Genomic DNA, 12,283 nt, shown 5'->3' on the forward strand with positions numbered 1-12,283 from the left:
TTGGAACAATGGTGTTATCAAATAGTTTGAGTTGTAAATCAAGAGGTAAACAAAGATTGTTAATTCGTTTGTACAAAAGGTGCATTGCTTTTCTAGCTTGTGTAATCAAATGATCTCTTGCTTTCTTAAATTTCCCATTAGGACTAAACATAACGCCTAAGTATTTATAACTATCGATTATTTGCAGAGCATTTCCATTTAGCGTAAATGACATATTGCGTACGCCATGTGTATTAGAACCAAAGATAATAACTTTGGCTTTGCTAGTATTAATTTTTAATTCCCATCTTTGACAATAATCGTTAAAATCATTTAAACATTTTTGGAATTCTTGCGGTTTTTTTTAATAAGAACCGTGTCATCTGCAAAAAGTAACACTAATATACTTAAAAAACTATCAATATTGTCAATTTGGCATTCTAGAGAAATTCCGTCATTACATTTAGATTCCAGAAAATCGAGTAAAACATTAAGAAAAAGTGAGAACAAGAGAGGGGAAAGATTTTCCCCTTGTCTCACGCCACAGTCGCACGAAAACATGGAGGAAACTTCCCCATTTGATTGAACACATGACTTAATGTTAATGTACATGTTGCGAATAATCCTTAGGAATTTGCCATCAATATCATTATCGATCAATTTATGAAAAAGATGGGCTCTATTTACATTGTCAAGAATTCGGGAAAAATCAATAAAAGCTACAAAATGCTTACTTTTTTCATACGCATTAGTTCTATCAAAAAAATTAAGGTAAATACATGATCTATAGTCATGTGATTTTTATTTGTTTGGGTCGTCAGACCAAACAAATAATGGTAGCGAAATTTCAGACTCTAATGCTGTTAATTGCAAATGCCGAAAGTAGTCCGCTTTTTTGAAGCGGTTACTTTCCTTTATATGTAACACTAAGGCCGAAAAATTCAGGGGAGATCACTGCGTAAATATGATCACGTGACAGGCGCGTTAATTTTCAAGCAAAATAATTCCCGAATGGTCGAAGATTTCTAATATTGTTTTATTCTTTATAGATATACATGCTTATAGTAAGCGTAATGATTATTTACACAAGTGTTAAACAACAGTTAGCGTCGTTACAAACCCTAATTTAGAATAACATGCTTTTCTTCAGGCCGTATCATATTAATTCACCGTGGCCGAGGGGTTTGCGCGCTCGCTTAGGAAGCGAGAGGTCTTGAGTTCAAATCCCTGTTCAGGCAACTAATTTTTTTTCATATTGTTTAAGTCAAATAAACATTGGATTGAATAACAGTGTTGCAATTAGTCTTATAGCCAATCTGCTATAATTAAAACGCTGGAAAGCATTATACTATTAGCACTATACAAAAACAAATTGTTTTATAATCTCACAACCCTCACCTTTCTGACATTCTTAAAAAAAAAAAAAAAAAAAAAAAACCCCAAAAATTCGCTATCTTGTTATCAAGAGTTAATCGGCCAGTAAGCTTTTTATTCTGTTTCGTTGACATAAAATCATTCTATGGGCCGCCATCTTGGCAAGTATGTCTACTCGCGTCGAAATCAACGAGCGCATCTTCGATTTTATTGGTCAGCTAACTCGTTACCACGACTTAGATGTGTTTATCTGATTGGTCGGCTAACTCGTGGCCACGAGATAGAGAATTTTGTTTTTTGTTTTTTTCTGAGTTATAACTCGTGGCCACGAGATAGCGAACTTTTGTTTTTTGTTTTTTTCTGAGTTATAACTCGTGGCCACGAGATAGCGAATTTTTGTTTTTTGTTTTTTTCTGAGATATAACTCGTGGCCACGAGATAGCGAATTTTTGTTTTTTGTTTTTTTTCTGAGTTATAACTCGTGGCCACGAGATAGGAAAATAAAATTAAAATCGGAATGTCCCCTCTGTGCTTCCGTAAAAGACCGACCTATACTATTGATCTTATGATCTTTAGATGTCCTTAGAATGCTCAACCCTAACTGGCCTAAAATATCTGTTTGATTAAAAAAATTTACGAAGTCATTATCAAAATCAAAAAGGTTTGTTAAAAAATCATCCGATTCCGTGAAATCTTCTAATTCAGCAATATGGGCATGAGCATCATCGGTTATGAGCACATATTCATTTGCAATACACATATCAATAATTTCATTTTCAAAAATTAACAATTCATCTTGATTAAAATATTTTGAAGATTCTGGTGGAATATACATGACACCAATAATAACATGTTTACGACTAACAGGTGTACAATTCATAATTTTTAACCACATAATATAATTATATAATCGGAGCTAGAATCAATAATCATAAGATCGCTATAACGAAGTGACAACAGAATGATTTCACTTGAAACCATATGTAAACCGTATTTAAAAGTACATGTGATCTAGCTTTAACCATGTTACCCTTAATAAATCAGGCGCAAAATATTTTCATCATCAAACAAAAACAACATGCAAATATAGTCTGAGACGGCGTATTGGCGAGAAAAATATGTACGTTAGCCATATTCCGGCAAACGTTTAAATATACTCAACCGTTTCCAAATATTTACAACCATAGACCCTTCTTAATATTACCTCATACATATTCATAGATTTCTCAGAACGAGGCTAACAGGGCAAGCTGCAGTATCTGCTCTATGTAAACATATCACGAATATATGAATATATGGCCGAAAGATTTTTCTACAGTGTCGGGAATCTTGATAATGTTTTGTTTGCTACATACTTGTTGAGAACTATATTTAACATTAATAAATCTCTTCTGGAGATAAATAAATCAACAAAGGGTTTAATTTACACTATAGACAGTGAAGGACATACAAGACCAGATAAGTCATTTAAAGTTTATGATAATTCCAAGTAATTTCTAATATTCTTTGTCAGTATAAATATATGAGGTTAACTCTTTGCAACTTTAATAGACATTATCTGCCTTATCAGTATTTTACTGCTAACCTCAACACATGTTGGTCAAGAGTGTATTAAGCAATTAACTGATAATAGATGTAAACAGTTGGATGCTGAATTCTGTACCATACTTCCCCTAAATTTAGCTATTGAAATAAAAAAAGTTTAAAAAAGTTTAATTCACTTTGTATTTAAAGTAAAAAATTCTGGATGACTCTCTAGAAACTGAATAATTTTACAGACAGCCTTATCAAACCAAAATGATATTTTGTTTAAACATGACACCCCCGTCTTATACATTTCAATGGATTTTCAGTATCATAACACATGATGTTGTTTACAGCAATGTAAAAATACATTTCATACTAAGTAAGGAACGTAAAACTTATATATTATCAACCATTTAATTAATTACAGTATAAAATACTTAGTATATAACGAAATACAATCATTTGATTGCAAATATCAGTCAAATCTTAAGACGAAGCTGAACTATGATTAGATTATTGCACTTGTCCAATTGGTCCATCTTGGTTATGTGGTCATATTGTTGGAATTCTCAACTGGCTGGTATATAACAAATCATTAGGGAACACGGCACTTCCAGAGGATGTTGCTTGGACTTACCAACCCCAAATATTCCATGTACATAAGGGACTGAACATTCGCAGAAAACCTGCGCAATACCTTGCAGTTGTAGGGTATTAGGAAAGGCAGCATCGAAATTTAGCACTTCTTTTAACATTCCAAGACATATTCTTTCAACAATATAATGCAATAAGAGGACAAAATATTAAATGTAATAAACATGTTGACATATTCCCTGCACCATATATGTAACAAAGCACAATGTTAAAAACAAAAGTAATGCGATGATTTCTTTTAAAGTTTTTATTTAAATTCAAGGCGCAAAAGACTGAACAAATGGTCCTTTAAAATGTGCTAAAAACATTTCGCCAGTCAAGCTGATTGTTTTGCTTGCATCATAATAAACGCTCTTAATGTTTTTCCTATTGAAAACTGTAATGAATATATAGTAAATTTTGTTGGAAATCCTGTATAACATTACACAATATACAACTGTCAACATCTGAAATTTTGTTTGTATCAGATGTTCAATATCACTGTTTGTTTTCTTCCTTAGTTTTCTGTAATTCTTCTTTGAGCTGTTTGATAGTTTCTTGCCACTGCTATGAAGAGATATTACAATTAAAGGCGATTCAAATACCAGTTGTCAATTGTGTTCATTACTGTTACCAATGGAATTCCTGAAAAATATATACCTTTATTTAGAAGTGGAAACAAGAATTATGCCATTTCTAGAATATATCAATTTATATTTTAATTGCACATACATTTTTTATAGGTACTGAACTTTGTTAATGTGTAAAAAATGAAAATTAAGTCTTGTGTATACCTTTCATCTGGTAATGAAATCTTCTTCTTTAGTGTTCATCTTACTGGTCTGTTGATTATTACTCCAGTCGAACCATCTACAGGGTACATCTGTTCTCTTCAGACATATATGAATTTATGTCAATGATTGTTAATCTTATTGTGTGAAATGCTTCAAAACGAGCAACCATTGCAAAAATATTGATCTGAAATAGTACATAAAATAACCGTTATTGCTTTTTAGTATAAAAACGGTATTGATTTAGATTCTGAAGCAATTATGTTTTAAATGTTATCATTATAAGTGTGATATTTTAAATGAAATTTATGAACAAACATATTGTTATGTTTATATAAATGAAACATTTAAAACAATGAGAAATGAGAGTAATTAATGTAAGTAGTAATATTACAACTTAAGTAGCTTGGTTTAAATAGAAAAGAACAATGGTATTTTACCTTGAAATGTTCTTTCATCCATCTTATTTTCACAATCCTTTCCTTCCTTAGGTATTTTATGAAAATTAACGGTATAATTATATCTAGAATTGGAATAACAGAGTGGAATAAAAATGAGATTTCCCCAGTAAGTTTAACACACTAGGGCTTATCAGGTCAGACATTATATGTTTACATTCATGCCCTGTTAGCCTCTCTCTGGTGATGGAATGTAAAGTATGCATATAATTTGAGAAAGGCCTATTGTAAGGGTTTTGTTATTTTCCAAGAAAGACAACTCTGTCAACCTTGTTTGATTTTAATCTTAATTTGCTATCTGCTCATCCATAACGTTTCTCTTCTAAAGTTAGGGTTACCTGAGGTCATTCTTTGTGTAATAGAAGGTGTTGGTCATTGTGACATGTTGGTTTTACTTACTATACAATAATATGATAATAAGTAAGGATTTGGATTGAGGAATTGGTGTTTGTATGTTTTATTCATTTGTTCTTAAAAGTGTCTAATGTCAACTAAATGAAAACTTATAGTAATCAAATACAGTTGTGGATTTGATATAAGTTATTTTGATAAATTAGTAATATTCTTGAGTGTTAGAATTTAAGATGACAGCATATGTTCTTATCTTATAGTTATTCCTAGAAATCACTGTTTCTATTTGTTATGCACTGATGTTTGTAATTTACAGTAATTGCAGTACAAAGTCTAATATCACAGTGTGCTTCACAGAGATAAAGTTACAGACTCTGACCCACAATTGGTATGTTATATTATATTTAAATGTCATTGTTTATATATTTTTGGAGCTACATGTATATTTTTAAGTTGAGCATATATTGTATATTGTTTTATAAGTAAATGATTAAGTGGTCACTAGATGCAGGTATAATATGATGTAATACAATTAAATATGTACTTTATGTGTACATGATTTATTTAGATGAGATATAATGAATAGACTATTCCTATAGACTGATCTCTTGATAGAATAGATTGATGATATTATGTATGTGTAATAGGATGGGTATTTACGGTAATCTACTAAGTTAACAGTTAATCTATAAGTTGTGAGTTACCATCTTTCATACTTATTGCATGGTATATACAATATTATTCTCAACCAATCATGCAGTGAATACTGAATTGTATAAATAAGCTGACTTTGACAATGTTAGCTAAGTTAGGTACTGTACCTACTCTGGACAGTACTACAAGGCTTAGACTTGAAACATTAAACTGGACTTAGTCCTAAATACAAACGTTTACGTTTATTGTAATCGACCACATATAAAATATATCATAAACATAATCTTAATTTTAAATAATAAATAGTTATTCTTAATATAAAACTAAATACCATTTGATAAGTATTCTTATTAAATTTGTTAGGGCTTTTCATATATTAAAAAAAATGATTGAAATTGTATTTACTAGTTGTTGTTGTTTAGTCCATCATCTTTATATAGTGACACTTGTTTATAAATCTACTGAGCCCAGTCATAATTTGTGATCGTTTGGTCTCCGTGTAAAGCATTGATTCTCATTAGAACCTGACCACTATTACATATGTATAAAACTCTATATTTCATGATAGTATGGAATGTTGAATATTTATATTTTCAGGGCATGTATGTATGATGATGTATGTTTTATAATGTATGACTATGATGTTGAGATGCATTGTGTATCCTGTTGAGTTGAAATTATATAAAGTGTCCACTAGAAGTTAAATCGACGAACAAGAAATCTTTTTGTTCTTTATTATAAAAGGGAAAAGACATCTGGGTCACACCATCTTATATACCTATAGAAAGCTGATAATATAAATTGTACGGTGTGCTTAGGACAATTGAAATACAAAACTTCATTCTATAAAAATCACAAAAAGGTTTACATTTAGGAGTGAAGGGTACTTTGTTTGTTCAAATTTGTGGTCACGTGATATTTCTTGTTCAATTAATACCTGCTACGGAGGCAAAATAAATGGCCTGACTTGGGAAGTACCATGGAAGTGGTGAATACACATATATATTGAGGCTTTAAATGTTTCTTTATAGGTAAAGGTAAGATAATTGCTATTTAATATCCTAAACATTACATTTTCTTTACAAAAAGAACAATAATGAAACATTTATAGATTTTTCAGGTACAGAGTGATGCCAAATGGATATACTTCTCATTTTCATCCTTAAATTATTTACTGAAAAACGCAAAGATGAATGTCAAAATACTGATTGTGTTTTTTACATTCCAATAGCGATCGGTAGCGTTTCGTTGTCCTCCGACTGCAAAGCTTCGTACACATTCGGTATAATATGTTTGTAAACAATGATGAGTACTGCACTTATGAGTAAACACCGATACAGTGCATGTCGGTTTAAGATTTGATTTCCCAGGCGATTAATTACATTTTCAATAGTTACACCATGTTTGACCGTGAGCAACAGTACATTAAATCCATGATAAGTAGAAAGTTCATTAAAAACCTTTTAATTCAAACCTTTTTATGTACTTGATTTACATTTTGTATTTATATGTTTGATTGAAATAAAATATTGTATCTTATTATACCAAGAATCACGTATAATAATAGTAAGATGTAGCACCATATGAATGTCTTTTGTGCTATAGATACGAGATAATAATTATACGCATGCATAGACAAGCATACGAAATTTAACACGGAAACTAAATTATGATCATGTAGGTACACCATATAACGTAATTGCATATTTCAATGCTATTTTACCAGATAGTTTAAAATATGCAACTGTTTTGAATAGACGAGTTTAAATCAAAACTGGAGTTTAGTTAGAGCGAACAAAATATGGTTTCTGTCAGTTTAACAACTTTTTTAACATTAACAATATTGTATAACTTGTTTTTATTTGTATCATTAGATTGTTCGGGAGGTGTAGATAGATGTGAATGGGTTCCATGGCGTGCATGGTCAGATTGTAGCAGATCATGCGCAGGGGGGACCCGGAAGCGAGACCGGTATTTTTGTTGTAAGGCCGGACTCGAAATAAGACCATGTATGACTGACTGTAATATGGACTATGATTATCACAGTCAGTTCTTTGACGAAAGCGAGAGTTGTAATACATACTGTTATAACGGTGGAACTTACAGAAATGGATATTGTTCTTGCACAAGCAGATACAAAGGACAATGTTGTAAAGATGGTAAGAGTAATCGTTTTAATCAAATTCTAAAATAAGCGAATTAATGGTAGTATTCTAATTGGACAACACATTCAATGTATTAGGTTTAACCACAAGTATGTGCATTTTTTTCTGGTTGTGTTCTGTATATTAGCACTTGACTTCTACATTATTCGTTAACTGAGTCAATTTAAAGCATAACATTAATTATGCGTTGGCGTGTCAAACGTGTTTAAACAATTTGCATTCATAGAGGGGTGTCTGATGTCACAATCAGTAAAAGACGTCATAAGTATAAAGTTTTAGTGTGACAATTGGCAACCAATGAAATACAAAATATACATATAATTTAGAACTTAAAGATAGATCGACTGGGACACTTAAAAAGGAAATATATGTAAAGAAATTTACTCATAATTAAATTGATTTAAGGTTTTTGTTTGGTGCGATTTGAGTTTAAAACGTTTAACGCTTTATTTAGCCAAAATCCTTAGTGGAGTGCCTATAAAGCCATACACATTTTGCTTGTCCAACGGATGATTCCTGAAATAGACAAAGGATTGGCTTGGATTTTATCATTATTTCTTGTTATTGACTTTCAAAATGAAAAGTAAATAAAAAAGATTTAGAATAAACATGTAACTCACATAGTCTAATATAAATGCATAAAATAAATATTTAAAAAACTATTCTTTTAAAGCAAAACACTTGTCCAACTCGGGTGATTTTACATGTTTTTTTTCTGAAATACAAATATGACAAATATGACTGGCTTAGATTTCAATATCATTTCCTATTATTGGTTTGTATCTTCCGTTTTGTGTTTCATTTTCCATCTTTCAGTTGTAACATGTGGACAACCTAGCTCAATATCAAACGGCTCTTTCTCAACGAGTGACAAGAGTTACACATACAATGCAAGAGTTACCTATAAATGTAACTCGGGTTACGGGTTGAAAGGAAATAATCAAAGAACCTGCACTACAAATGGGTACTGGAGTGGGAGTTCTCCAACTTGTCTGTGTAAGATGTTTAAACAGATTTGAAACCTATGCAAAAGCTAGTTAAATTTGTGTAATTGTGTACGTGTTAGTAGTATCATTTTTTATGATATAGAGATTTTCTGTTCCAGAAGTAACAGCTGTTTTTTAAATTTGCTTACCAGTATCTAAAATGTTCCAACAGTACACGGAACCTCGGTTAATGTCCTATTCGAAAGAATATTATTGGTCGTAGATTGATACTATTGCCTGAAAAAGTAAATCGAGATTCGTGTAATTTAACCACACAATAATATAACTTTATCGCTATTGGTTAGTTCATTTGCCTGAATGATAAGATATTCAGGAATGTCAACTTTGAATAGTATATACCTTATATATTTCGGCGTATTAATAATTTTAATTCAACTATATTCAGAGAAACAAAAGTCTTAAAAACTTGATTATCTATATCTTCAGATGCTGTTTCTTGCAACAGCGGCCCTTGTCAAAATGGAGCAAATTGTACCAATCTATTAGGGGGATACACATGCACGTGCACAAAAGGGTGGATCGGAAAAAACTGTGACATTGGTAAGTTGTGATAAACATATCCTTTTGATCAAAATAAGAATAAAACAAATCATAAGCTTGTGAAACTTTGGAAACTTTCTGAAGTGTGAAGCGACCCTTAAGGGGTCAGTATTACCTTACGTCTGCAAAATATAACGCTTTATAGATAAAATAAAACTGTAAATAGAAAATAAGGAGGCTTAGAGGATTTAAACAAGCTATTTCAATATATTTCAAAAAGCATATTTCCTAATCAGATATTTATGGCATAGATTAAGCTAAATACTGCCAAATTGATTTTGTTCACTACAGATATTCAGCCCCCAGTCGTGAAGGGATGTCCTGAAGATAGGATGATAATTACAGAAAACATGACAAGCTTACAAACGTGGGACGAGCCCGTGTTTGAGGATCCTCATGGTACATCTGTTCATGTCACGAATAACTACCCAACAAATTCGCACGAGTTTCCATGGGGGGAGTTTTACATACATTTTACAGCAGTGAAACCGTCAAATGGTTTTCGGACTGAATGTAAATTCAAAATTTCAGTCAAACGTAAGAATTTTGATTTATTGCTTGAAACGCAAGTAACCACTTACAAAGAAAGTATTTTATTTCAACTTCACTGCTTATAAAGCAAAATAACAACTTTAAATTTGCAACTAAGATACCTTAAATGCAAGCTATACTAAGAAACGAATTATCAGATTAGAACCCATAACGACCAAAATTATGTATTAAATCGAACCAAAACCTAGTTAATTAACTTTGTTTCTCAAAAATTCACCGGCGTTTTAAAAAAGTGCCTGTATAATCAAGATTTTCTATTTAAATGATTTGGACGCTTATTAGATAACAATTTACGGGCAGTGCCGCAGGTTGTCATACGTTTTGGGCTGAAGACACTAGAAGATTAAAAATAAGAAATAATAATAAAAAAAAACAAGGAAAATGTGTACAAAACTAGGTAAAACAAACCTTTCAGCTGTCAGTCTAATTGTCAATATGCATTTTTCCAGATTGGAACAGTTGTCTTATTTACTGATAAATTAAGTCTCTCTCTTAAGTTAGAAATAGTGAACTTTTGTCATTTGCTTCAGTAAAAGCTGTTTATTTTTATGCATGTACATGTTGTATATTTTATTGTTGTTACTTTTCTCCAGCGCATCCATGTCAGGATATGGAGCCACCAGCTAACGGGAGTGTTGTGTGTAACAACTGGAGAACAGATTATACGAAAGCATGCATCTTTGCTTGTAAAGCTGACTACACTCTGCCTATAGGAACCAAACCGGACCATTTCTATATTTGCGGAGCAACCGGAAAATGGCTCCCCTCGACACCCGTCGGAAAATGTTATTCGAAAAGTAAATAAGTATCTCCACTTTTATATCTTGAATGATACAAACTATTATATATCATGATGGCGTCATTGTATTCAATTGTATTTAGTTTATCTTACGACTTGAGTTGTTTCAGACATATTTTTATTGTAAAGTTTCTTCTTAGTATTTCGCATTGTAGTGATAGGCAAGATATATATTTGTGAATGTAATATTGGTTTTTCTTTAAAGGTCCTCAATTGGTACTGAAATGTTTTTGAAACGAAAGGGCAACTTAAAATTTAAAGAAGGAATCATAAAAGTGGTTGATACCTAACTGATAGTATTCTGTAGCATTTTACCCAATTATTTTCATGCTAGTATTACACTCTATAGCAATTCTACGATTTTTCATTTAAAAAAATGAGTCCATTAATTAAACAGCATTTACATCCATTATAGACCAATTAGATAGAAAGCATAAGAAGAGACAGTATGTCTTTTACTGCAAGAAATATAGATTAGTTTTGTATGATCTAATTAGACTAAATTCTATCTTTTCTAGAAGTGTTTGCGAGTAACAACATCTTTACATTTTCAAACTGTACTGAACAGGGAGACAAAGATGCCATAGGAAAATTCTACATTGATCTTCTCAAGGAATCTGGATTTAATTCATTATGTGAGAACTATCCGGATGATTGCAAATCTGAAAACGTTTCCATCAAATGTTAACAACTGTACATATTTAACAACCGATTATTGTGTCGCGATACTAATTATAAGCATACACACTTTCAAAACTTGAAAAATCCCAAATAAAATGGATTTATGAGACATTAACAATCTAACTCGACCAAGAGTTTTAAATATATGGGATAATAACAAGGGTAATTTGTGAAGCTGTTTTTTGATGATTCTTGATTCGTATACAAAGGTACCCCGCTCACAGACATATTGATCTATGTGACATGTGTAAATGGTTTTGAAGTCATTTCACGCTATTTGATTTGAAAAACAACAACAAAAAAGAAAAGAAGGGTACAGTGTGTGTTTTGTACTACATTTTAAGTCTTCGAAACTGACTTTTTTGTTATTACACGTACTTGTTGTTATTACTTTCAAGTTAATGCATTTTTATAACTTTATATCGACATTTCATTATAAGTTTGTTAAAACAATGAACATTTTAATCATTGCAATTAATGTAGGTAAAACAGAAAAAAGTTCCATTTGAGCGACAAAGCTACCTTATTATAAATCATGACAATATTCAGTGTTAGCGCTTGAGTTTAAACTATTAGTTTTTACACAATATGTCACGTTACGTATTTTGCAATGATATGTACATCTGGCTCCTCCTCCAAAACGTCAGTCAGCATCATTCACTTGTATCATAGTTTGGAGACCTTTCTGTTGAAAATGTGTCAGAGTTAAATCGTATACATATACATGCACAGTGCGTTAACTGGAGTGCGGGTATTAGTTACCGGCACTCCA

At 31.5% G+C, this 12,283-nt stretch overlaps 1 protein-coding gene and 1 long non-coding RNA gene across 2 annotated transcripts; one reads left to right on the forward strand and one right to left on the reverse strand.

Moving 5' to 3' along the window:
* Window positions 1-3,463: 3,463 nt before the first annotated feature.
* Window positions 3,464-4,983, reverse strand: LOC132729820 (uncharacterized). Its single transcript, XR_009625676.1, has 3 exons — window positions 4,745-4,983; window positions 4,308-4,491; window positions 3,464-4,158 (listed from the first exon to the last, which is right to left on the reverse strand). It is a non-coding gene; the product is annotated as an uncharacterized LOC132729820 (long non-coding RNA).
* Window positions 4,984-7,257: 2,274 nt separating this feature from the next.
* On the forward strand, window positions 7,258-12,283 carry LOC132729823 (sushi, von Willebrand factor type A, EGF and pentraxin domain-containing protein 1-like). Its single transcript, XM_060715651.1, has 6 exons — window positions 7,258-7,926; window positions 8,749-8,928; window positions 9,366-9,479; window positions 9,771-10,016; window positions 10,625-10,828; window positions 11,349-12,283. Exons 1-6 carry the CDS (start codon window positions 7,569-7,571, stop codon window positions 11,516-11,518), a joined length of 1,272 nt encoding a protein of 423 aa, XP_060571634.1. The 5' UTR covers window positions 7,258-7,568; the 3' UTR covers window positions 11,519-12,283.

This window comes from Ruditapes philippinarum, unplaced genomic scaffold, assembly GCF_026571515.1.
Source record: "Ruditapes philippinarum isolate M1 unplaced genomic scaffold, ASM2657151v2 ctg26_1_1_1_1, whole genome shotgun sequence".
Classification (NCBI taxonomy): domain Eukaryota; kingdom Metazoa; phylum Mollusca; class Bivalvia; order Venerida; family Veneridae; genus Ruditapes; species Ruditapes philippinarum.

What these genes read in the sequence shown, in the direction of transcription:
- LOC132729823 (XM_060715651.1), top strand. Translation starts at nt 7,569, where the DNA reads ATGGTTTCTGTCAGTTTAACAACTTTTTTAACATTAACAATATTGTAT. An exon ending in GAGTTCTCCAACTTGTCTGT is followed by an intron (nt 8,929 to 9,365) that starts GTAAGATGTTTA and finishes CTATATCTTCAG; the next exon opens with ATGCTGTTTCTTGCAACAGC. An exon ending in CGGAAAAAACTGTGACATTG is followed by an intron (nt 9,480 to 9,770) that starts GTAAGTTGTGAT and finishes TGTTCACTACAG; the next exon opens with ATATTCAGCCCCCAGTCGTG.